Source organism: Borostomias antarcticus, assembly GCF_949987555.1.
Source record: "Borostomias antarcticus genome assembly, chromosome: 21".
Classification (NCBI taxonomy): domain Eukaryota; kingdom Metazoa; phylum Chordata; class Actinopteri; order Stomiiformes; family Stomiidae; genus Borostomias; species Borostomias antarcticus.
The window spans coordinates 14,384,969-14,412,468 of record NC_140254.1 but is presented as its reverse complement, the minus strand read 5'-3'; the positions used below and the strand labels follow the sequence as shown (position 1 = coordinate 14,412,468).

Sequence of the window (27,500 nt, the reverse complement as noted above, 5' to 3'; positions counted from 1 at the left end):
CCTCCCTCCCTCTCTCTCTCTCTCTCTCTCCCTCCCTCTCTCTCTCTCTCCCTCCCTCCCTCTCTCTCTCTCTCCCTCCCTCTCTCTCTCTCTCTCCCTCTCTCTCTCTCTCTCTCTCTCTCTCCCTCCCTCCCTCTCTCTACTGCTTTAGCTTTGTCAGGCTGACAGAGAGGAGACTTCCTTCAACAAACAAAAACTGGCAGCTTTGTCCAACATGTTCTATCACTCTCTGGTCCCGGGTGGAGCTAGGATCTCTCTCAGCCTGCACACACAGATACTTTGTGTGTGTGTGTGTGTGTCTGTGTGTGTTGGTGTGTCTGCATTTCACTGAGTGTGTTCCATGTTTCAGAGTTTAAAAATGGCAGCGCTGTCCACAACATGGAGTGTCTCGGTGCCAACAGGAAGGGCCAAAACTGGAGTGGCTGTTAATGGCTGAGGCAGAAACTGTGTGTGTGTGTGTGTGTGAGGGCGAGCGTTTATGAATGTCACATAAGGCGCTTTCTCGCCAGAAAGCCCCCTGTACTTCTCCCCCGGGGTGAAACCCCCTAGAACTCTCTGTTCCCTAGAGCTCCCCATGTCGATGGCGTTCAGACAGCGAGGTAAATGCTGCGCGATTTGTTGACAGGGGGGGTGGGGGCATGCCATTCACCGCGTGTCAGGCCAGTTGGCGCCCCAGGCCACCGGGACAACTCCCGGTGCTCCCGATGGCCAGTCCGCCCCTGCACCCCGCGCACGGGAGATAAGGGACTCGCCTGCTTTACAGCCTGCTACATCAAGGAAGTTGTGTGAGAGAGAAAATTCATTCTCGGAAAATGAAATGGGAGAAATATTTTTCTTCCAGCAGATGTCTTAGCTACTAGAAGAATGAACTAGCAAAGCAGTTTCATGTTTACACATGTATTTATTCAGTTTAGTTTAAATCCCGACGATGCTCTGCAGTAAACACGAAAGTGTTTTGGTTTTTATCACAGACTTATAAAACTCTCTGTCTATGGCAAACTATTATTTTTTTCAAACAATGTTGAACTAGGAAAGCAGTTTTGACGTGATCGCTGTCTTGCGCAGTGAATTTAAACATGGCGCCGTTGAAATAAAACTTTGCCAGTAGGCTCCCTACTCAGCCAATCAGAAATGTTCAGCGCTGCCGCCCTGCCCACTGAGTACTTTCCCCCCCGGCAGGAGCACTACCTCTTGAGCTGGGTATTTTTGGGGTAGATTGAAAGTCCCCCGCGAACCCGCCCACAGGCCCCGGTGAACACGGAGCATTAGCCCCAGAGGTCCGTCGTTCAGGGGAAACAGTACGACTGTGTGAAAGTGCCTTTAGTACTATGTAGATTATTGTGTCGATTTGAGTGTAGTATGTGTGTATTGTGTGCAGTATGTGTGACTTTTGTGTAGTATGTGTGTAATAATAACAACAACAACAACAACAATAATACAACTACTACTACTACTACTACTACTAATAATAATAAATCACATTCATGTAGCGCCTTTCTAAATAACAAAGGACAGACAACAAATGAGCATGTGTGTAAGAGTGTCTGGCAAGTCCATCTGGCCCAAGTCCACTCTGTCCTGCATGTGTCTCGCTTTGAATCCAGTTCGGCTGTCGTCTGTTGAGCCGAGGAGAAGTCAATCTGTCGGCCTGCTAATTGACTTTGCGGGGTTGTTATCCCAGAGAAGGGGCTAAGAAATAGAGTTCCAATATTGTGTTCTCACTTGCTGTGAGATGTCTGTGTTTAAAAAAGATGTCTGCCTTTACATGCCCCAGGTCAAATTCAGTTGTCGAGTTCGAATGTAATTTCCGTCAGTCATTCCTGTGAGGCTGGCTAATATGTTTCTGTCAAATACATAAAGAAGGGTATACCATGACACGAGCAGGCTGAGGAAGAGCTCTGGATGCACTTCCCTGTCAGTGCTTTGGAACGGAGGAAATACTGTAATTATTAAAAATAACTGTTGAATTAAAGTTTACACAGGAAGTGAAAGAGTGGAAGAAAACAGTAATTAGATCCAAAACACACACACACACACACACACACACACACACACACACACACACACACACACACAAACACAGAAGTGGAATAAAGATAACTTACGGGTTGCCATAGTCCCAGACAACGCACTGCGGGTCTGACGTTCCCTGCGCAGAGAAGAGAGGGAGGAGGAGAGAGGAAGATTAACTGCGACTGTCGCCTGATAGGATGAGCTCTGGAGGAACAGAGAGGAAACAGCGCAGCGCCTGGGGAGGATGCGTGGAGGTGCGTGGAGGATGGAGGTGGAGGTAAACAGACAGACAGGGAGAGGGATACAGAGAAGGGGAGCGGTACGTTCACTGCTGGAGGACAGCGAGGGAAATAGCTAGCAACCAAGAGGAGAGAGAGAGAGAGGGGGGGGGGGGGGGGGGGCATGGGAGAAAGGTTAAGAGAGAAAGGAGAGAGAGGGAGATCCGCCCCCCCCCCCCCTTTAAAATACAGTTTGAACTCTCCTTGCCCCCCCCCCAAACACACACACACACACTCACACACATTTAAACAGAGACAAGGCAAGCCCTTTCTACAGTCTAGACAGCACAGCAGCCTGTTTGCCATCAGCTCCCTCTTAATCCATCGACTCACTGGAGCCAAATCCGATCTTAAGAGCTGAGGAGCGCGGGTGATTCCTTCTGTAATCAGGGCTCAGTGGTGCGTGCCAGCCAGGAAGACTCGCTATGACTCAATCAGGGGAATCAATCAGGGAATCAATCGCTTTAACTGACTCATCTGGGGCTTGTTCCACTGGTGATCAGCTATGGTTAGTGGATTGATTGCTCTAAATGAATCATCTGGGTCTGTACCAGCTCTATCCACTTATCTATCTGTGTGTGATCTTAAGTTGGAGGAATCAGACAGTAATCAATAGGGAATCACAATTGTCCATTCAGGTCCAAGAACCAGATAAGAGCTTTAAGCACTTTGGGCTTGATGTGGACACACACCGAGGAAATCCAATCTAAGAAGGAAAGAGATAACCAGCGAGCCAACATGTAGACCATTAGCATGGTTAAATACGGTCTGGATCTTCCAAAGAGAGGGACAACACTCATGGCTGGCCGGATGGGTCAACTACCCACACACGAGAGCCCAAACATGGGGAGCTAGGATAGGAAGGGTTAGGTCAACCCTCCAGTGATGACCGGAGCCTACGGTACATTCAATGAGTGGGCTCCCCCTGGTGGCCCGAGGGTATTATCACATTATAAAGCCATGGGTGGCAGTGCCAGTCCATGCCATGGCAGATGGGCACGTCCAGCAATCCAACCAGTGACTCTCGGTGGTAACCTCAGATTTGAGTCATTAATTTCACCTAAAGGGTTCTTTAGATAATTAGCACATGGCGCCACAAGCTAGTTCAATTCCCTCACACTGTAGGTCCCCTTGAGTCCCCTAACAGATGATTGGATGGAGGGTGTGATAGTATTTTAGACTTGTCTAGTCCAAAGATTTACCAAGATACGTTCAAAAGGTTGAGTCTGGTTTATTGAATGAAATCAAATACTTGCGCAAGGACTTCCTGAACAACGCAAACAAAGGTGGTTTGTCAGAGAAGTGAAGTCAGTCACTTCTGGCTGTGGCTTATGTACAGTCCAAACAAAGGTACAGTGTTTCCAGGATGTGATTGGCTACTGCATTGTACATGAATGGCAGGCGTGGCCAAGAGTAAAGACATGTGACATGAGAAAACAAAGAAAACAAAAGTCTGAATCAGGACGAGGAAGACCAAGGTGGGGCCCCTCCGACCTAAACAAAGAGATGAGGAAGAGCTATGCAGAGTGTGCTCACAATTACAAAAGAGGGAGAGCTGAGGTGTTTTACATGACTGAAAACTGGGTTTTGCAGGGGACTTGGGGGGAGGTGACAAATTACAAAGACAAAGGCCCAAGGTGTTTGGATGTAAATTCCTGGACAAGGGACAGGAACAGGATGCAGTAGAATAGCACTTCTTCCCTGTCCTATCACAGTCAAGGTCATCCCTGATCTATCACACATGGATGGGTTGGAGCTACAGTATAGAACCCTTGTTGACCGCGATGCGTCCTCCATCACATCAGTCCATTGAGCGATCTCCATAGGAACAGACAGACAGAAGGCGCGATGCATCATTTATGTATCCCTGCCGGGCCGGTGACGGGCGGGGCTGGACTGATGGATGACAGACAGGCCTTTGTTTCCGCTGGCGCACCGCCGGGCATCGCCTGGGGATCACGCGTTTCCCCCAGTGGGCGCGTTAGCCCGCGTGCTACGCTAGCCGCCTGGTAGCGCTCGGCCATCAATCAGCAGTCAGGGCAGTTAGCGCTAGGCTAACGCTGGCTCCGTCACGGCTGACACCAGCGCTTCCCCCCACGCTGTCGATCCCCTCTCTAACGGTGACAGGACACGTAATTGCTGTGTCTGCTCGACTAGCGCCTCCCGCAGGAGCCTCAGTCTCAGTGGGGCTTGAACATACTATGATAATATGATGATAGCTGTGGGTAATATCTGCATAGTTCATAGTGAAATTATATGTCTCATTTAATTTGCTTATGAATCATCACCTTATTCTTTAGGAATCTGGCCAATTTTAAGTCTAAATGCTCAAGGATACTATGTACCTTGATTGGCAATATTTAGGCAAAATAATTAATTGCTTTCTGACAAAAATTAAATAAATAAATTTAAAATGATTCAAAGGGTTTAGCACTGCTAACGGATGGACGTTCCAATTAATATCTCCCACCACGGCTGGCCACTCGACTGATCACTCTGACTGATAATGGGTAAATGAGATTATTGCTAAGCAAATGGGGATGAGGTATCACACAGAATGAGTTAGGGATGATTAGCACAGATCCAAAACAGCGCCAGCCCAGAACCTAGAGGGCAAGGAAGGGATGACTTGTTGGGGGATGGGGGGGTGGGGGGGGGGGGCGCTTTGGCATCTGGTGTACCGTACTGTAGGGACACACTTTCTGCCCTCCTGCTTCTTGCTCACCAGTGCACACTCACTCACTCACTCACTCACTCACTCTCACACACACACACACACACACACACACACACACACACACACACACACACACACACACACACACACACACACACACACACACAGTGGTCATCTGGGAGCTGTATGGGGGAGTGCAGACCAGATGTCCTCACAGTTAGGACCCTGTCCGGTACAGAGACCTGTACACACCCCCACGTGACCCCTCCCTCAACAGCTGTTGCCATGGTGCTGCTTCAGCACCTCATCTGGGCATTCCTTTCCTGTCTGAGGTCGACCTCCCCTTAGCTGCAAACTACAAGACGCGCGCGCACACACACACACACACACACACACACACACACACACACACACACACACACACATAGTAGTAGTGAGTGCACCTGTGTGTGTGTGTGTGTGTGTGTGTTGTGTGTTTGCCCTCCACTGTCCTACCACAGGGGTCCAGACCAGAGTGTTTCTTCTCTGTGGGGTTCTCAGATCATGTTAGGGGCAGCAGGAGAGGTTTACACAACGTCCTCCTGACTTTGAGTAGCTATCCCTCTCTATGCATCTCCTCTTCCTCTACCCCTCCTCTACACCTCCTCTACTCCTCCTCTACTCCTCTACCCCATCTACATCTCTACACCTCCTCTACCCCTCCTCTACACCTCCTCTACTCCTCCTCTACTCCTCTACCCCATCTACATCTCTACACCTCCTCTACCCCTCCTCTACATCTCTACACCTCCTCTACCCCTCATCTACACCTCCTCTACACCTCCTCTACTCCTCCTCTACTCCATCTACATCTCTACACCTCCTCTACCCCTCCTCTACATCTCTACACCTCCTCTACCCCTCATCTACACCTCCTCTACACCTCCTCTACTCCTCCTCTACTCCATCTACATCTCTACACCTCCTCTACCCCTCATCTACACCTCCTCTACACCTCCTCTACTCCTCCTCTACTCCTCTACCCCATCTACTCCTTTACCCCTCATCTACACCTCCTCTACACCTCATCTACTCCTCCTCTACTCCATCTACATCTCTACACCTCCTCTACCCCTCCTCTACACCTCATCTACTCCTCCTCTACTCCATCTACATCTCTACACCTCCTCTACCCCTCATCTACACCTCCTCTACACCTCCTCTACCCCTCCTCTACTCGTCTACCCCATCTACATCTCTACACCTCCTCTACACCTCCTCTACACCTCCTCTACCCCTCCTCTACTCCTCTACCCCATCTACATCTCTACACCTCCTCTACACCTCCTCTACACCTCCTCTACATCTCTACACCTCCTCTACCCCTCATCTACACCTCCTCTACTCCTCATCTACACCTCCTCTACTCCTCTACACCTCCTCTACATTTCCTCTACTCCTCTACCCCTCCTCTACACCTCCTCTACTCCTAATCTACACCTCCTCTACTCCTCTACACCTCCTCTACATCTCCTCTACTCCTCTACCCCTCATCTACACCTCCTCTACACCTCCTCTACTCCTCTACCCCACCTACACCTCCTCTACTCCTCTACCCCATCTACTCCTCCTCTACACCCATGTACATCTCCTCTACTCCTATACCCCCATCTACACCTCCTCTACACCTCCTCTCCTCCTCCTCTACACCCATCTACACCTCATCTACATCTCCTCTACTCCTCCTCTACGCCCTCTACTCCTCTACCCCTCCCCCATCTACACCTCCACTACATCTCCTCTCCTCCTCTACCTCCATCTACACCTCCTCTATACCTTCTCTACACCTCCTCTACACCTCCTCTCCTCCTCTACCCCGATCTACACCTTTACCCCTCCTCTACACCCTCCTTATCCTCTAAACCTCTAAACCTCTTCATCTACTTCTCCTCTACACCTCCTCCTTAAAAGTAAAAACAGAGAGGAACAGGAGCAGAAAGAGAGAGAGAGTGAAGGAGAGAGAAAGACAGAAAGAGACAGAGAGAGAAAGAGAGAGAGAGCTAATGGCAATGGAGTGAACAGATCACAGCGTAGGCAGGATGGAGAGAACAGGAGGATGAGTTTAGAAATTATGAAGCAACTGTGCAATAATGTTGACCTGAGGTCCTGGTTAGCTCTGAGAGAGAGAGAGAGAGAGAGAGAGAGAGAGAGAGAGAGAGAGAGAGAGAGAGAGAGAGAGAGACTCATTTCATCTGCAGATACCTTGTGGGCTACTCCAGGCCATACATCATGCTGTGTGTGTGTGTGTGTGTGTGTGTGTGTGTGTGTGTGTGTGTGTGTGTGTGTGTGTGTGTGCATGCGTGCGTGCACGTGCATGTGTGTGTGTGTGTGTGCGTTTGCTTCATTCTGCGTACGGGGACATTAACTATTCAACATTATTTTCAAAATGCATAATTAAACACACATTTCAGCAGGGTCAGAAGGAGTACATCTCATTACACTCTCTCTCTCTCTCTCTCTCAACAGAGGCTGTTTGGTCATTCATGGCCTATTACTCAACTAGAAAAATATGAGCACATTACCAAACTGTTACGCTACATTGTAAATAAGAAGTTGAAGTTCGAAGTCATTAACTGCTAACTGGATTCTATTTTTCACTGCCAAGAGGTAACACTACATTACACTGTAATATGACAATGCCATGCCGTGGCATCTCATAACAAGTATATATCATGCTATTATGCATTATAACCTGGATCACGCTATTAAACTTTAGCCAGCATCATGCTATTATGCATTATAACCTGGATCACGCTATTAAACTTTAGCCAGCATCATGCTATTATGCATTCTAACCAGTGTATATTATGCTACAGTATGATGCATTCTAGACATCATATATCATGATATGATGCCTTCTAACCAATCTATATCCTACTATGATGCATTCTAACCAGTCTATATCATGCTACAGTATGATGTGTTCTAACCAGTCTAATATCATGATATGACTCATTCTAATCAGTCTTTATCATGGTATGATACATTCTAAGCAGTGTTATATCATGTTATAACAATCAGTGCTGTCAGTACTCACGTTGAGTAGCGGGGACAGCTCGACCACCACCATGGGTTCACTCGGTCTGGGCTCCGGTCGCACCGTCACTGTCAGGATCTTAGAGTTGATGACCGCCTGGGCTCTGGGGATGGGGGGGGGGGGGGTAGGGGACACAGGAAGTCATTATTACAACCGGTCATTTTCAACCATGCAACCAAATCGTTTAAAAGAAGCATTCTATTTTTATTGTATTTTTTTAGTGGTATTATTATAACATCTAATTGCATTTTTCCCTTTCACGTTTGATATTTCACTGTGCTAATTAGATTTGATTTAGCATGAAGTTGCATAGCAACCGCTGCTTGCTTGGAATAACAAGCTAGCACGAACTTTGTCCCTTGGGAGACAACGTAACCAATCACCTGGCTTGTTAAATCAAAGACATTACAGCAAACACAGTGTCCCTAATTTCTCTTTTGATTGTATGGGTGCAGTGATACCCTGTAGGCTGTGGTATAGCCTATCGCACGCTCGTTTGTTATTCACGCCTCTCTTTGTTATTCACCTGATTTCGCATTGAGACAAATCAGATATGAGTGTGTGTGTGTGTGTAGGTGTTAGCATGTGTGTGTGTGGTCGTACAGTATATGTGTGTGTGCTGCAAACAACGATGAGAAGGTGTGTGTGTGTGTGTGTGTGTGTGTGTGTGTGGTCTCATTGTATGTTATGTGTGTGTATGGTCGTATATCTGTGTGTGTATGTTACTGTATGTGTGTGTATGGTCGTATATCTGTGTGTGTATGCTATGTGTGTGTATGGTCGTATATCTGTGTGTGTATGCTATGTGTGTGTATGGTTGTATATCTGTGTGTGTATGTTATGTGTGTGTATGGTCGTATATCTGTGTGTGTATGCTATGTGTGTGTATGGTCGTATATCTGTGTGTGTATGTTATGTGTGTGTATGGTCGTATATCTGTGTGTGTATGGTCGTATATCTGTGTGTGTATGGTTGTATATCTGTGTGTGTGCTGCAAACAGCGATTGCCCAAGTGGCCCTGGTCCCCTGCAGCGTCTGAAGCATTCGGAGCGTGTTGGTGAAAAGCTAATGAGACACGCGGACCCCAGAGCCAGACCTAAACCAACAGAGGCCGCACCCATTAGCATTCAGCAGAGCAGCGCGGTGCGGGCTAGCACACTGGGCTAACACATCGGGCTAACACACCAGGCTAACACACCAGGCTACCACACCAGGCTAACACACCAGGCTAACACACCAGGCTACCACACCAGGCTAACACACCAGGCTACCACACCAGGCTAACACACCAGGCTAACACACCAGGCTACCACACCAGGCTAACACACCAGGCTGACATATCCTCATGTACAAGAGGTATATTGATGACTGTTTTCTAACATGGCAGGGCCCATTAGTCATCCTACAGGAGTATGTATCATACCTAAATAACACGACCCCTACCATCAAATTCAGTGTTGAGTGGAGCACTCTGGAGGTTTCCTTTCTAGATACCAAAGTGTGCATAAAAGATAATCAGATCTCCACCACTCTCTATACGAAACCAACAGACAAAAACAGCATCTTGCAAGCTCTCATCGCACCCCATTGAAGAAAGGTTCTCCATTTCTGAGACTTATCTGTTCCAGTATGGAGGATTTTGAAGGCCCAGAAAATGTATGTGAATTTTCGTGAGAGGGTTGCTGGCTGGATACAGCCCTAGAGAAAGTATGTCACATAGATGTCAGCCAAGCCAGGAATCGTGGTTCCAAAAAATATTCATGTGTATGTACCACTTCCTACTCTCCCCTTAGTGTGGACATGAAGGCCATCATTAGAAAACATTGGGAGGTTTACAGGATAAGGAGGGTGTAGAGGAGGGGTAAAGGTGTAGATCGGGGTAGAGGAGGAGAGGAGGTGTAGAGGAGGTGTAGAGAAGGTATAGAGGAGGTGTAGATGGAGGTAGAGGAGGAGAGGAGATGTAGAGGAGGTGTAGATGGGGGAGGGGTAGAGGAGTAGAGGGCGTAGAGGAGGAGTAGAGGAGGTGTAGATGGGTGTAGAGGAGGAGGAGAGGAGGTGTAGAGGAGGTGTAGATGGGGGTATAGGAGTAGAGGAGATGTACATGGGTGTACAGGAGGAGTAGATGGGGGTAGAGGAGTAGAGGAGGTGTAGAGGAGGTGTAGGTGGGGTAGAGGAGTAGATGGGTTCTTTCTGTTGATCCTGTCTGTAAGAAACTGTTCGCTGACCCTCCTCTCTTCTCTTACTATAGAGCGAAGAGACTACTTTGTACGGGCGGACACCACTGTCCCATCTGTCAGAGCTGTTTGGACGAGATGATTGGCTTCTTTCCTTGCCGCAACTGTACAGCATGTGAGAATTCTAAGAGAACAAACACCTTCACTAGTCATGTGACCTCTAAAACCTACAATATCAGACAATTTCTCACATGCGCATCTGCTGGTGTGATCTATCTCTTATCATGTCCATGCAGTCAGACTACAGTATATAGGAAAAACTATAAGACCTGTCAAGACGTGTCATTGAGCATAAAAGCGCTATACGTAGAAATGACACCAAATCCCCTGTTGCAAGACATTTTCACGAAGCCAATCATCCTGTGTCAACACTCTCATTCTGTGTCATCGAGCAAATTGGTAAACCACGCAGAGGTGGTGACATTGATCTGAAATTTTTAAATCCGAATGTAAATGGATTTTCTATATGAAGATACTGCATCCAGATGGACTCAATGAGGAGTTGTCACTTTCATGCTTCTTGTAATAACTCTTCTCCCTCTCTTCTCAGGGCCAGAGCTCACAGCCCTACCTCCGGTGTCTGTTACAGGCTGTTTGTCGAACACATGTATGGAGCTATGAAATAGAATATTCTTCAGTAAGATGTACATACTGTCAGACATAGGTGTACTATTTGTAAAACAAGTTTATGGGTTCTCTGTATGTATTCCTAGGCTTGCTCTGTAAACAAAGGTTGTTTCATGTAGGCTAATTGTCTTTATTGACTAATTGTTTGATTGATGTGCAGCCCCGCCTGGACTGACTCCTCCCTGTGGCTGCCAGCCTACTTAAACCCATTACAAGCAAGCTGATACTATGGCTGATGATGGTCTGAAGACCCAAACCTTCCTTTCTTTTGTTATTTTCACTTTGTCACTTTTTTGCACTGTGGTTTATTAAAGCCTGATTATTTTTGCATCTGTCGGCCTCTTTTTACAATAGTGTGCGAGGCCTCTTCTTTTGTTATTTGGACTACCACACCAGGCTACCATAGCAGGTTAACATAGCAGGCTAGCGCACCGGGCTAACACACCAGGCTAACACACCAGGCTAACACACCCGACTAATACACCAGACTAACATACCAGGCTAACATAGCAGGCTAACATAGCAGGCTAGCACACCGGGCTAACACACAAGGCTAACACACCAGGCTACCATAGCAGGCTACCCTAGCAGGCTAACATAGCAGGCTAACACACCAGGCTAACACCGCAGGATAGCACACCAGGCTAACACGCCAGGATAATACACCAGACTAACACACCAGGCTAACACCCAGTAAGCCATAACCAGGAGCACTGACCCAGGTCCATTGAGAAACAACATATGGAGAGACAGGGGGACAGGGAAGGGGGGGGGGCAATAGGGGACGACAAAGAGGAGAGGTTGGAGAGAGAGAGAGAGAAAGAGAGAGAGAGAAAGAGAGAGAGAGAGAGAGAGAGAGAGAGAGAGGGATGAAGACAGGCAGAAACAGGTGGGAAGGGATAGAGAGAGAGTGGGGGAGATGAGGAGAGGAGGAAATAGAGTGGGAGAGGAAGGGAGGGAGAATAGGAGGAGGAAGAGAAGGAGAATGAGGAGAGGTAGAAATGGAGTGGGAGAGGAAGGGAGGGAGAATAGGAGGAGGAAGAGAAGGAGAATGAGGAGAGGTAGAAATGGAGTGGGAGAGGAGGGCAGATGAAAGGTACAGAGGGAGATGGGGAGGAGGAAGAGAAGAGGGGACTACAGAGAAGTAACCACACTGTAGGTGGTAGAGAAAATTTGTGAATTCTTATGTATTTTAAATAAATTGTATTTATATTTGTATTAGGCTATATTATTATAAGTTAGTTAATAATTAGGATATATTATTATTATTATTATAATTATTATCATCGTCGAGATTTGGCATTATTATTAGGCTATTATTATTATTATTATTATTATATTAGTAATAGGCTGGAAGCAGGGCTCCCTGGAAAAGGATCTGTGTCTCAAAGGGACTCCCTCTGTAAATAAATAAGTTTAAATAAAAATAAAAGTATGCAGCTAAGAGAGGAAGAAAAGAGGTTAAGGATAGGACACACACACACACACACACACACACACACACACACACACACACACACACACACACACACACACACACACACACTCACTTGGGTGCTGGCAGAATGATCCCCAGGGTCCGGTACAGAATGGCTCCGATGACAAAGTAGGCCGTTTCTGCTTCGACTTCTGAAACACAAAAAAACCCAACAGAGTATGTGAATAGATCACTAGAAAAAATACACACGCACCCACACACACATGCACACACACACACAGCAGACAGACAGACAGATAGACAGACAGAGTGCCAGAGGCAGCAGCGGTCTGAGCAGGGCTCCGGGGTCAAAGGTCAGCTTGGCCCGCTGGGCAGGGCTGGGCGCCAGGGGCAGATCAGGGAGGGACAACGTGACATTTTAGAGGCGAAAGTTCAAAAGATGAAAAAGGGCCCTGTCACTGAGCTGAAATCCAAACTTTTTTTTTCTTTTAACCCTGACCTCCTCCCCTCCTTCCCTCCATCGTCTAGACAACTCTCCCAACCCTCCCCCCCCCCCCCTCTTCCTCGTTCACTTTGAAACTTCTCTCAGCCTCCGTTGTGGTGGTTCTGTCCATCCTTATCTTCCTCTCTTCATCCCTTTGTTCCCCTCAGTGCTCTCTATCTCTTCCGCCCACTCTATCTGTCCTCTCCCTCCCTCCATCCATCCCTCTCTCCCTCCCTCCCTCCCTCCGTCCATCCCTCTCTCCCTCCCTCCGTCCATCCCTGTCTCCCTCCCTCCGTCCATCCCTCTCTCCCTCCCTCCGTCCATCCCTCTCTCCCTCCCTCCATCCATCCCTCTCTCCCTCCCTCCGTCCATCCCTCTCTCCCTCCCTCCGTCCATCCCTCTCTCCCTCCCTCCGTCCATCCCTGTCTCCCTCCCTCCATCCATCCCTCTCTCCCTCCCTCCGTCCATCCCTGTCTCCCTCCCTCCATCCATCCCTCTCTCCCTCCCTCCGTCCATCCCTCTCTCCCTCCCTCCATCCATCCCTCTCTCCCTCCCTCCATCCATCCCTCTCTCCCTCCCTCCGTCCATCCCTCTCTCCCTCCCTCCGTCCATCCCTCTCTCCCTCCCTCCGTCCATCCCTCTCTCCATGGACCAGTGCTTTTCTAAAAGCACTAAAAGCGTCCCGTCCCGGACGCGTGCGCTAGTGTTGCTCTGTAAATGTCACCCTGTCTGGAACGAGGGATGAGGGATGAGTCTCGAATATCCTCCGCTCTCTCGCTCCGTGGGCCGAGACCGGGGGGTGGAGGGACGGGGGGAGGGATGGAGGGATGGCGGGAGGGAGGTGAGGGGGAGTTAAGCAGGGGGGGGGGCAGCTCTCATCATACACCCCGGGGGTAATTCATCCAGAATCTGGTCAGCCTATGAGGGAAGAGTCCGGCGGCGATCAAAGCGGCATCCGGCGACCGCGACGGATGCTGATTGGACGCGGCGTGCATGGGCACGCGGATGAGAAAACCCTGCTGCATTGTGCGTAAATGTTTAATCGGTCGGCAGGAAGAGGGGCGCCGCTCCCCTCCTACACTCCTAGACCCACTACGCAAACGCGACCGGGACCACGGGACCGCTCGGTCACGCGGGTTTCATTTCCCTTCCCTTCACGAGCGCGTTTGTCACACCGTTCCGGTTACGGAAAATCACCACCAGTCATGTGAAGTGTTATAGATAAATTTGATGTAATTATCAATGTATAAATCAAGAGTAAAAAGTTTTGCAGAGGTTCTTACCAACCGTTCAAAGACTGGTTCTTTATTCCAAAATACATACAGTTGCAACCGGGTTCCTGAATGGAACACAAAAAAGCGCTTCACCCAAGAACTGAAGAATTCTATTTTGCGCGGTCTTATATTCAAGGTTCGGCCTGGATATGACCCGGATAGGGCCAGTTATCTGATTGGCTAACTCATCATTTACACGCCATCAGCAATGGCGAACATCATCAACAATGGCAAACTAACAAGGTCGAGAGTTCAAGGTCGAGAGGTCGAGAGTTCAACACGTGGTACAACAGAGTGATATGACCAGGTGGTTCTGCAAAGACAATGACACAATAGGAGACCACAGTTTAGTAAACACTAGGATCATAAACGAGGCCTGGGGGTCTCCCCCCCCCCCCCTGGAGATGTGATCCTGCTTTAGCTTCAAAGGTTGTCAGTAGGTTGCAAACAGGATGCCAGGGCAGTTCGCTGAAATGCCTGAAATTCTATCACAGAAGTCTGTCGGAGTCGCAGAAAGACGTCAGATTCTGTGCGGTGAGCTCTACCTTCATGTGTTAATATGTCCTGTTCTGTCATGTACTGTACTGTACAGTATGTTTGGAGCAAGCGCATGAGAAAGAATGTTTGACCATTAACATGAAGCAACTTACTTGTAGATTGGGCTTCCATTGCTGCTCCAAAGTGTATTCAATATTTAACTCTCTAACTTAACAAGGCATGGCATGTTGACAGTGTTTTATCACACACACAGCTCACTCAGCTTCATTAAGGCAACTCTACCTTATGCAAATTGTGCTTAATGTGACGGTGTGTGTGTGTGTGTGTGTGTCAGTGCATTTGCGGGTCCGATACATGGGGTGATCTAGGTCTGTGTGTGTGTGTGTCTGTGTGTGCATGTGTGTGTGTGTGCATGTGTGTGTGTGTGCGGGAGTGTGTGTGTGGGAGTGTGTTGCGGTGTCAGCCTCTTCTACTAGCAGCGAGGTCAGTTTCCATCTGGTGGATCAGTGAATTGGCCAGCCTTAGGCCACTGGAGCGTGTCATGAGACTAGCAGTGGGCTGTGAGTAGGCGTACGTATGTGTGCCTGTGTGTGTGTGTGTGTGCTAGTGTGTGTGTGCGCGTGTGTGCGTGCGCGCATTCGCCCCCTGTATCCCTGAGCTGTCGGCCAGAGAAAGCCTGTGATTATCCATTAAATGAACCAAACAAGCTGATAGCAATCAGGTAAAGGCCACAATGAAAGGGCCCGTCTCTGCTGGTGAAAGGAGCCGGCCATGACCTCCAAACAGGACGGCGTCCACGTCCTATCACTGAGCTTCAGAGGCACAGAGAGGGGAAGAGAAAAGAACTGTCAAACGCGCTAACAGAGAGAGAGGGGGGGGGGTGGCCAGGAGGAGGAGAGAGGGGAGGGTTTAAAGGGGAGAGCACCGCGGGAGAGAAAGCCACGCTGAGAGGTTGTGTTGTCCCGAGCATCCGACAGGGACCCCCGGCCTGGAACCCCCCGGTCTCGGTCTGAAACATGTCTGATCTTTCATTATGTCGCTCAAGGGAACCGACAGGAAACCAAATGTTCGCAATTTCCCGCGGGGTGTGACTGTGCGCCCGAGGGGGGGGGGGGTCAGTCCAGAGCGCGGCCGTGAGGACAGGATCAGTGCTGCAGATCTGCTTCTCTCATCCGCTGCTCTCCTCTCATTTCTCCCTCTTCAATATTACACCTTTATCTCTGCCTGTCCACCTTCTATGTCCGCCTTCCATCTCTGCGTTCCTACAGGGTAGAAGCTCTAAGGCCCCGTGTCCACATAGCGCCTTTTTCTGCGCCTGCGCCTTTTTTCAATTGTTGTCCAATGAGGAGAGAGCGTTGGTGGCCGCCTAAAAAAAGTGCAGCACCCAGCGTCTTTTTCCGAGCGCTCCGGCTGTTTTTGAGCGGAGCGCTCCAAGCGCTCAAAGTTGAAAATATCTCAACTTTTCAGAAAACCCCTAGACATGATGCCATTGTTGACAGTTTTATGCTTGCTAAACTCTCACCTCCCCGGCTTGCCGTTACACAGGTCAGTTTTGGGATCTGTAGCCATTGGTATTTAGCCCGGCTAGTGTGCACAACTAACGTTAGGTAACGTTATTGTTCAGGAATTTACATCCAAACACCTTAAACCTTTGTCCTCTCACTCCTTTTGTAATTCATCACCTCCCCCAAATCCCTTTGTCCCTCTTAGAAACTACCGCCTTTTTCTCATGTCACATGTCTTTACTCTTGGCCACGCCTGCCATTCATATGTACAATGCAGTAGCCAATCACATCCTGGAAGCACCGTACCTTTGTTTTGATTGCATATAAGCCACAGCAAACCCATAAACGGCACTTCGCTGACGAAACCACCCTTGTTGCGTTTTCAGGAAGTCCTTGCGCTCGTATTGTTTTTCACAATAAACCAGACTTAACCTTTTGAACGTATCTTGGTAAATATTTTGACTAGATCAGTTTAAAATACTATCACATTATCCAGCTATTTAGCCAGCTACCAGATAAATGATGTGTTTCACAATACTAGTAGCTAGATTAATTAACAACATATAGCTAGCTGTCTCCATCTTTGCGTGTGTATGTCCATGATTAACAAGGGATAGTTCAAGTTCAAGTTTAATGAGGAACAAATTGCATCAGGTTTATTTACATGTCCTTTACAATATAAAAGTTAAAAAAGACAAGTGCATTAAGCTGCATTAAACTAGACATAATTTAAAGCAGCCCAACGTAGGATGTGGTATTTTTGTGATTTGGCGCCCCCTATAGGTTCACGTTTGCACGACCGCCGTAGAATTGTTCAGTTACAGCTGCACGCCTGCATTTGTGAAACCAGTCCCCAAACACCCACATGAGACAACAGAAAACAGTTGATAGCTGGAATAAATGGGCCTAGTTAGTATATATATATATATATATATATATATTCCTAGATATAATGTATGTGATAGTCACAACTAATGTCGGTCTATTGACAGTCTCGTTGGCCCAACTTGCAACAGTACACACACACGTGCATGCATCCATCTCCAAATGCGGTAACTACAAATCATACAATGCTGCACTTCATGGCTCCTGACAATCCGTGTGGCTAGCCAACTAGTCATAAAATGCTGCACAATGCTCCTGACAATCCTATTGTGTGGGTAGCCAACTAGTGATGCAATAAATCACATACCACACACTTTGTCAGATTGCCAACTCTAACTCAACTGTTACAATAGCAAGCAAACATCAGTCTAACACACGCAATGTAGTCAGCACACATCCTCAGACATTCACAGCTAACACAGCCAAACGTCAAGCAATTCTCACAACATAAGTCAGACTCATAGCCTTTCATTACACTTCGTCAGCACGCTAACTCGCTAGCAATTAGTCTAAAAAGTTACTACACTACCAGATTAAAGTTTAGCTAGGGAACATGGTGCCCAAACTAGCTAGATTACATGCATCCTCATACATTCACAGCTACTGTAGCACAGCCAAAACACTAAGCGATTTCAACATAAGACATAGCAAGCTAGCTAGCCTAATATAGGCTAGCTAACAATAGTACAGTTCAACAGCAAAGAGGCCAGCTCTGCGTCAGTCTTGCAGCCTTTCAAGCTCCCGCCAGCAAGTAAAAGCCAAAGCAATATTAACACTAGTTTGGCTTCTGGCTTGGTCTCTTTCTCTTTTTTGGATGTCTCTTTCTGTGATGTTCCTATTTGGTCTTTTCGCCTCCACCATGATGTGTATAATACTGTGATTTGAGAATTTCTACTATTATTATAGCAATAGCCAGCAGAGTGGTGTGTGAAGTAATGCCGTAAAGCGTTACGGATTTTCTGTGAAAATAGTGGCCCGCTACAACAAACATAATAAGAAGAAGCATTTTGGGAGAGGGGTGGGAACAAAAGAGGCAACTTTCTGCCTATTACAAGACAGTGTACCATCGAAATGATTTTGAAGCTGTTATTTTAAGGTTAAAAAACTACATTGAGCCGCTTTAAAAGGAGATGTATTCAGATTATGCATTTTTGATTGAGCAGTCTGCTCAGATAGGGGAAGGTAGCGTTCCTATATTGGGAGGGATGTGGTTATGTGTAGTCTGGTGGGTCACGCACTAACTGGATTACACCTGCTTTTCAAAGGCGGAGAAACTACATGCACTTCACCGTTTTCATACAACAGAATACTAATCAGTCTCTCCTTGTGCATCTCTCCCCCTTTTTCTGCACATTTCTCACATTTTCCCTCGGCCCCCCATGAATGCATATGCATGAGTAGGAAAAGTGTAACTTGCCCTTCTGCAGTTCTGTGCGCTCCGAAACAAACAAAACTACACCCAAAACTACCTCTAACATCTTAGTACATCTGCCCTAAGTCTATATTTTTCTCAAGTTATCTCTCTCTCACTCTCTCTGTATCTTCACGTTCCTTCTATCCTACTTTGACTTGTTGGCTTCCTTCTGCCATGGTGTCAGGACACTGGTTGCCATGGTGTCAGGACATTGCAGCATCCACTCCCTCACAGATGAAGTCAATGTATGTATGTAGATCACAAAACTCCTTTCAAATACCTTTAATATTTGCTGGAGTCTATCTAGCGTGCCGGATGGATGGGCTTTTGCAACTAACCAAGTGATTGTACCCGGTATGCAATAATTTGAAGTACTTGAAATGAATTCTAATGAAGTCTCCGACGTAACTTCAGACGAGGCACGGATGTCTACGCCGGGCTAATCGGCAGAGGCTAATCAGTCACACCCCGTGTGACGCAACCCACCAGCTGACTGTCAGCTGTCATAGCATTGGTTCAGCTCGCTAGAGCGCATGTATTTAAGCTGTCAAAACACGCCCCACCTCCTCCCCTGCTCCGCCTGTGTTCTGTCGATGTCATCTTTGTTGTCATCGTTGCTCTCTGTCCGGGGTATTGCTGCATTCTTCTGGTATTCCACTATGTGTCGGCTAGTGGAAGCCGGGGAATTACACTAGCTTAGTCTCTGTGGCGCTCCGTGGTGATCGTGGGCTGAAACATCTCCGAAGGGCCATCCAGCGGTCCCTCCGGTCACCATGGAGGCAGAGTCACTAGGCTGTATCTCCTTCGGACTCCACGAAGCGCTGGCCCGTGGAGGCCAGGGACTATAATGTACAGCAGTCCCCCTGTGGCTCTCTTTGACGGTCTTAGTGGGCTGAGTTACCTCCGAGCGTCTTCCCGATCGCGGCCCACTCTGATCGTCATAGAGGCAGGGGGCTAGATGCCGTTCCCTCTTCCGGCACTCTGGGCCAAGCGAGCCAGAGGGGGGGAACATCTAGATTGCCGCTTTCCACATGCGTGTAAGGCAGGGGGCCCCCCGAACAGATCACACTGCCAAAATTCATATGCGTAAAAATTCATATGCCGTATATAGTGTTGCATGCTAATAAATGGGTCAATTTTGACTAAAGTGATCTCGACTGAACTAGTATTTTGACGCAGGTCAGGAAGCATGCTGGTCATGTTAGCCGTTGTACAGTAGATGCGTGATGAAGGAAGCTTTGCTCGGCATCCTAGCACACGAACGACACCCACTCTTTCCTGAGGATGTGGACGGCCCTCCCAGCGCACCCTGGTTGAGGAACGGATTCCTCCTCCCGGTCTCTCAACGAGCCCTCCCCGGAACTGCCTGTACTCTGCACCACTCCCCACCGCGCCAGCGAGGTCGGACAAACTGCTGTAATGTCCCAACGAGGACCTATTATTCTTAGATGAGGAGTTCTTATTCTCACCATGTCTCACCAGTAAAGGTCGGGGACCTGCTCTCAGTGTCGGCCCTGGTGGACGGTCGGCCCGGCCTGATCTTTCTGAAGGTCTGAATGCGAGGTGAGGGCCTGTCGGGAGGGTTGTTGTGTGTGGAGAGCGTGCAAATGTAACCCGGTGAAATGGAGGGCGCGTTAAGTAGCTGAGCAGCTCAGTTGCGCTCAGTGAGAAGAATTCACTTAACGGGTTGCTCAGTTACGCTCAGACTGATCTGCTCAGAGCACAAGTGCGCAGTTTTGAACTACGATCTGTCTGAGCCAAACACCACGTTATAGTCATCATCATCACCTGAGCCCAAAAAAACAAGGTTGGATGCTGAAAGGATGCTCGTTACACAAGATTGACAACAGGTGAAAAGTTCTCGTCTCCTAGCAACTCGGCGCTCAGTTGGAGCAGAACGTTAAGTGGTTTTGAAAATCAAATTATAATGCAAGCGCCCAGCTACTTAACGCGCCCAGAGTCTTCGAGAGGCCCGAGTAGGTAATGAGTTGTTAGTTAGTCCACCCGCGCTGACAAAGACCTAGCTTTTCCTCGGCGTAGCTGGTTAAAACGGCGTTTGTCACGCAGGAGACCGGGGTTCGAGTCCCGCCCTGGCCATGCTGAAACGTATTGGTTACACGAAGGAGAGGAGGATGGGAGGAGGAGGAGTCTGAGGGAGACCCTACCTTGTGAGGACAGTGTGAAGACCTCTTTGGGGATGTAGAGTTTGTCCTCGGCGGTTCGCGCCCAGTCCTTCATCCCCCTCCTCCCCTTCATGGGGAAGTTGATGTCGCTGGAGACCGCCGACACGGGCTCGCGCTGGATGGTGATCACTACACACACGCACACACACACAGGCAAGCACGCACACACACACACACACACACACACACACACACACACACACACACACAGACACACGCACGCACACACATTCACATACACACAGCAACAATCAATAAACGTAAAAAAAACAAAACAAAAAAGCGTTTGAAATGTATTGAGAAGAAAGATAGAAGCGATACGGCCAGACACAGCACAGGTCGATGGACTATCGTCATACTAGGAGAATCATTGGTTTAACGGTCACATCCATCTGCATCAAATGAGATGCTAATGCCAGAAAACATAAACGTTAATTACAAAATCATTCTCCATAGATTGTGTCCGTACGGTCCTGGAAATGGAGCTCCTATCGAGCTGTGCGACCTATCCAGACAACTAATTAAGATAAAAGGGCTATATTTAACCTTTTTGTAACAATAGAGACCCCAAAATGTTCCATACAGTACAGTACAGTAGAACACTCCGGTTCTGAGTAGAACCCTTTTCAACTGTATAACATGCTGTTTGGAACTCCAAAGGTTATTTTATTTTTATTTTTTATTTTACCTTGAAAAGCCTTCTACAGAGAACCGAAAAAGCCTTAAAACCTTAAAACATAAAGCCTTAGGCTGTGTGTCCACTGGCGAGCTGTATGTAGCTGAAGTCTACAGCTGCTTATAGCTGCTTAGAGAACACTGGGAAAGCTAGAATAGAATAGAATAGAATAGATCCCAGCTCTCGGCATTGTGCCAGTGTCCTTGAGCAAGACACTGAACCCCAAAATCGCTCACGTGCATAGGGAACAATTTCCACCGGCAACCACTGAATGTGTGTGTGTGTGTCCCTCACTCATGTGTGTTGTGTGATCATGTGTGGCCAATAAAGAGCCTTGAAGTCCAGAATTCTTATTATTAATAATTATTAATATTAGCTGAATGTGTGTGTGTGTGTCCCTCACTCATGTGTGTTGTGTGATCATGTGTGGCCAATAAAGAGCCTTGAAGTCCAGAATTCTTATTATTAATAATTATTAATATTAGCTAGTGCTAACATTCGCTGTCTCTGTGCAGTCTTGCCAAAAACCGACCATCCTCATCATCAGAACAGCCTTTTACAGCCTGCAATTTAGCCCAAAAAGCTCAACGTTTTTCAATTGGGGAAAAAAAAGGCCTAAATCGCATGTCGCAACAGTGCTACTGTAAAAAGCGCTTGGAACACCGCCCTCATCTCCAGAGCCCTCTAGAGATAATTAACCATTATAAACAACGAGAAATCAGTGCCAGCTCTAAAATACAGCTCACCGGTGGACACACACCTTTACTACACTGAAAAGGGTTCTGTATCAACCTTTTCTTTTTAGATGCTTCCCTGATCGTCTATATAGAACCGTATATACTAGGGCTGTCAATGTTAACGTGTTACCGTGTAACCAAGTAAACACTTGTGAAAACACTCTCTGAGATAACACATATGCCTAATTGTTTTATCTTCCCCCCAGTAAATACTAGTATTTTAAACTTGTGATTAACTCAATTAACTTTTTTTAACTGACGGACAGCACTAGTATATAAATGCATCATCCTGTAGGGAGTTACAGTAGGACTTGTACTAACTGAGGTTGTTGGTGACCACCAGGAAACTCTGGAATGGCTTCTGCGCTTCCCCAATGAGGTGGATGAAATCCTCCAGAACCCTCATCAGCAGGGCTGCGCCCGGGGAGACCTGGAGGGACACCACAGCGACTCATGTCGTCACAAACAACAACAACAGCATCTGGAAACAATGTGTCGTCGCATTCTAGCATCACTAACAATCTAGTACACACACACACACATACTCATACATGCACATACACACACACAAGCGCACACATGCATAAACTCATCTCAATGTTATCATCTCCCTCATCATCAACATCGTTAGCATAATTGGGTGTGTATGTCTGTGTGTGTGTGTGTGTCACATGATGTGAATATAGTACTGAGAGAGCAAGTGTTTGCATAGTACATCTATTCATGTCTGTTAGTACAGGTAAATGTATGTGTGTGTGTGTGTGTGTGTGTGTGCGCGCTTGTGAGCTGGGCTGTGAGAGATATCATTTCTGTATTAGAGTTGACACGTCAGAATCACGGCTATGATGAGTTTGTGTGGTGTTACATCCTTTGTGCCCCGCAAAACTGTTGTTTATAGAGTCCAGATGGCAAACAAACTCAAGGGCATGGAGGAGGGTCACACACACACACACACACACACACACACACACACACACACACACACACACACGTGCACACAACACCACTCAATATGTAGACACACAGGAAGGGCTATCCTCTCTGAATGGTAAAGAGGTGAGTTGTATGACCTCCTTATAAAGACACCAGCATTGTGCCATGTGAATCCCTGGACCGTGACTAGGCCAGACACCACACACACATCAATCATGCATACGCACAGATGCCAAGACACACACACACACACACACACACACACACACACACACACACACACACACACACCTTATGACATAGACACACATTATGCACACACCACAAACACAGAGCCAGTAAAAAACAACAACAACAACAACAATAACAACAACACCTTTACAGAGACCGACCTGGTGAGCGTCTTCCCACCTCTCCAGGTTTTCTATGTCCAACATGTAGCTGACTACCTGGAAGAATTTCTAGAGGGGGAAGAAGAAGATACATTTTCTTTGATAAGCGTGTGTGCGTGTGTGTTTGTGTATGTGTGTGTGTGTGTGCGTGTGTGTGTGTGTGTGTGTCGTATATGGCAGAGACGCTGCTACTTGTACCCTTGAAGAATGTGTGTAAAGCTATGCTGCTGGTCCATGAGCTTGTGATTGTAGGCTATATTAATTGCACCGTTACACCGTGTCCTACTGTAACTACACGCGACGCGAGCGAGCGTCAGCGGCAAACATGCGTTCCATTGCTTTGTTTTCTATTGTTATGTCCTAACTGGACGCGAGCGACGCAGCACGAAGCGGCGCAACGTTTTAACTGCCCTTTTGACGCTCGCCCTGTTCCTATTTTCAGGCGTTCGTTCTTTAACTGTCTTCAGTTGGGAATATAGACAAATGACGTAACAGAATAGGAAACTTAACGGTTTCAGTTAGGACAGCAAGCATGCGATGTCGCGTTCTGTTGCTCGCGTCGCAAGCAGTTAGGACACGGTGTTAGTATTTGTGTCCCTGTGTGTAATTTTCTGGACATAAATACACGGTTAAAATGTGTGTGTGTGTGTGTGACGAAGACAAAGAGACAGAGAGAAATATGACATATCTGCCACCTAAGTGCTTATGTGTGAGCGCGTGCGTCTGCATGCGCACGTTTGATCACGTGCACGTCAGTTTCAACTGGAGAGATGCAACACGCACGTTTGAACATTGTAATTATTTTATTTTTCGTTTTAATCATCCTCCGCCCCCACCTGCACGTCGTCGGGAGCTGGGATGTAGGTTGCTCTCTTGAAGGTGTCCGTCACATTTCGCAGAATCTCCGTGGAGAACAGGAGGTCACCGCTGTAGTAGCTCCTCCTCTGCAATAGCTCCAGGAGACTCCTGACGATCTGAGACATGCCCTCCCCAGCCAGGGTCCTCTGACCCTTCGCAAGATGCTCTCGCAGCTGTGGGGGGGAGGGAGAGAAATAGGGAGGGAGAGAGAGAGAGAGAGAGGGAGGGAGAAAGGGAGGAGGTGACAGGGAGAGAGAAAGGGGGAGGAGCGAGGGAGAGAGAGAGAGATAGAGAGAGAGTGAGAAAGGGAAGAAGTGACAGGGAGAGAGGAAGGGGGAGAGAGCGAGGGAGAGAGAGAGAGTGAGAAAGGCAGGAAGTGACAGGGAGAGAGGAAGGGGGAGAGAGCGAGGGAGAGGGAGAGAGAGAGAGTGAGAAAGGGAGGAAGTGACAGGGAGAGAGGAAGGGGGGAGAGGCCGAGGGAGAGAGAGAGGGGAGGGCGAGAGAGAGAGTGAGAGAGAGGGATGGAGCGAGAAAATAGAGAGAGATAGAGGGAGAGGGGGGAAGAGAGAGAGGGGCAGACGGAGGGAGAAAGAGAGACAGAGGGAGATAGAATGTACGTGTGAGAGTGTGTGTGTGTGTGTGTGTGTGTGTGTGTGTGTGACCTCTACTGCATGTCCAGAGTGAGACAGCAGATTGGGATCGTTCTGCTTCCAATGGCGCTCACTGAGACAGAACTATCAAACCTAATTAGCCAGGGCCTCATGCTAATTGGGGGTTAGCCGCCAGGCGAACAGTGCAATCAGCACGCGACCCCCCCACCCCATCGCCTGTCATCATCGGCATGGCGCCGTAAGGTCATAGGTCGTGCAGCAGGAAAATGGTGGCTGATGAACGCTCCAGTAGAAAGTCACTTTACACATTAATCAATGGCAGCGAAGTTTTGGAGAAAGTAATTAGAGAACAGAGAGGACTCTCGGCAGCGATAATAGATCAGAGTCTCTTTGTGATGTGAACAGAGCGGGATAACTTTCTGAGGACGACGACGCAGACTACCGTTTCAACTTGTCAAAGGAACTGATTGGACTTTATGAAGATCTGAGACTGGAGGCAAGAATAGAATGAAACAAAACTAAAGAGAGAGACAGAGACAGAGAGAGAGAGAGGGAGGTAGAGAGAAAAAAACATGTCCTCTCCCCATATCACTCCTAAGTGGGGTATATTTGAGATCAGTCAAGGGAAAGAGCGTGAGGCGGTGATTGGGCGGTTTGCTGAGGGTGTAACTTACAGATAAATGTAAAAATCTATATTCAAGTGAGACGCATCTGGCGAAGCTCGGAGGACCCCAGTAAGCAACTCCATTAGTGTCCAGCAAGCAACGACGACTAGCAGAACCTGGTCAGAGGGAGGGATGGAGGGAGAGAGGGAGGGAGGGAGGGGGGGGGAGGAGGGAGGGAGAGGGAGAGAGAGAGAGGGAGGGAGATAAAAAAAAAAAGGGGAACAGACAATAAAACAAATCAATATTCATCCGGGGATATAATCGACATGTGTTGATAAAGAATTTCCCATGGTTGCCATTTCAATCTCTTTTCCTTTGTTGAGGTTAACTATGTCATAACAGTCCCATGGAGAGAAAAAGCTCCACATAATACAGAGATAGTGGTTTAGGATGAAATAGACAATGTGAATGATGAAGCTGTAGGAATGAAGGTTTGTCCCTCAGGGGCTTCCATGAGAGCTGCCTGGCTGTGCTGCTGGAATCCATTTCATAATGATGATGAGTCCACACACACACACACACACACACACACACACACACACAACCACCCAAACACACACACACACACACACACACACACACACACTTACAAACACATCCACACCCAGCCACCCACACAACCATGCATGCACACACGCACACAAACACACACACACGTACACGTACACGCACACGCGCACACGCGCACACACACACACACACACACACACACACACACACACACACACACACACTATGGGAAGGCTCCATCTATCAGCTTGTGTTCTGGTTTTCTGTCTGACTGAACAGGAAGCTGCTCAGCGTTAATGAAGCAGTGCCGCTGCTGTTTTCAACACCCGAGCGGTCAGACGGTTCTGGAGAGAGAACAGGCCGGTCGAGGCGTTGCGGCTGTCCTAAGTACTTTAGCACTACAGCCAATGGAGATGCTCTACCTGGATTCTCAGTGCTGGACTACACGGTCAGGGCCGTGAGCAGGGATTTGAAATGAGTCAGGTCCAGGGGAAATTTAAAACTTGAGATGTGCACGCGCCATTTTTTTTTGTCATGTTAGTCCCCTGCCATGTTTTGCTCCAACTATGCTGTACTTATAAATGCAAAATAATAATGAATATATTCTAATTCCATCATTGCTATTACAAATGCAAAACATTGCAACTATTACAAACTGTATACTAACTGTATAGGCCTACAAGAATCAAGTAGCTACCTCTCACGTATCCTGCTAGCTTGTCTGTTTGGCAGACTAGCATGTAACCTCAGTGGCTTGATTAAAATCCTCTTTATTTTTTTTATATTTTTTTTATGAAACCTTTATTTTACCAGGTAAGACATTACGAACAGTTTCTTATTTACAATGACGACCTGGCAAAAAGGCACAGCCTTTTGAGGGGAGAGGGGTAGGGGAAAACAAGAAATCCAAGATGTCAGTGAATTTAAGAACATGAAAGGACATTGTACCAATGTAAAAAAAAAAAAAAAATTACAGAATTTCATTTGAAAAAAACATCCCTTGGCCTTTGCTGGTAACTACGTAGCTAGTGTTTAGCTCGAGCCAGCCGGCCTTGCTTGAGTCCTGCACTCGTCAAATAGCCTAAAGTGAAATGGTGCATACTGTATCAACAGTGATGCTCTAGTTAATGTTGTTAAGATAAGCTTCTTAGCAATAACGTATCTTTCACTTGGGCTAAGCTTGACAGACCCCCCACACAGGCTGCCAGGTCCATGCACTGTGAGATAGCTGCTGTTGCCGTCTTGTGTGGCTATTTACACACACGCACGCACGCACTCATACAAGCACGCACACACACACACACACACACACACACACACACACACACACCGTAGGCTGCTGCCTGGGCACAGACAGCTGTCAGTTTCAAGTGGTTTCATGTCATTCAGATGCAGAGTCAGGATGCCCGCTGCAGGCAGACACTTAAAAGACAGACCGGATGCTTTCAACTCACGATTATACAGTTATATAGCCCTGTTTTTTTTATTCAATTTTATATTAAAGAAAAAGAGTTCCGGCCCTCAGTGACCTC

General features: G+C 47.7%; 1 protein-coding gene across 1 annotated transcript in view; it reads right to left on the bottom strand.

Moving 5' to 3' along the window:
- The window catches only part of adgrb2 (adhesion G protein-coupled receptor B2), a gene marked incomplete at both ends in the record, with an annotated part of 188,245 nt that overhangs the window by 80,380 nt on the left and 80,365 nt on the right, over positions 1-27,500 (bottom strand). The window contains 8 exon segments of the mRNA XM_084455426.1: positions 2,106-2,149; positions 8,045-8,147; positions 12,456-12,534; positions 20,569-20,715; positions 22,321-22,429; positions 23,325-23,393; positions 24,161-24,355; positions 25,468-25,574. Of these exon segments, the coding sequence (XP_084311552.1) occupies positions 2,106-2,149; positions 8,045-8,147; positions 12,456-12,534; positions 20,569-20,715; positions 22,321-22,429; positions 23,325-23,393; positions 24,161-24,355; positions 25,468-25,574 (853 nt within the window).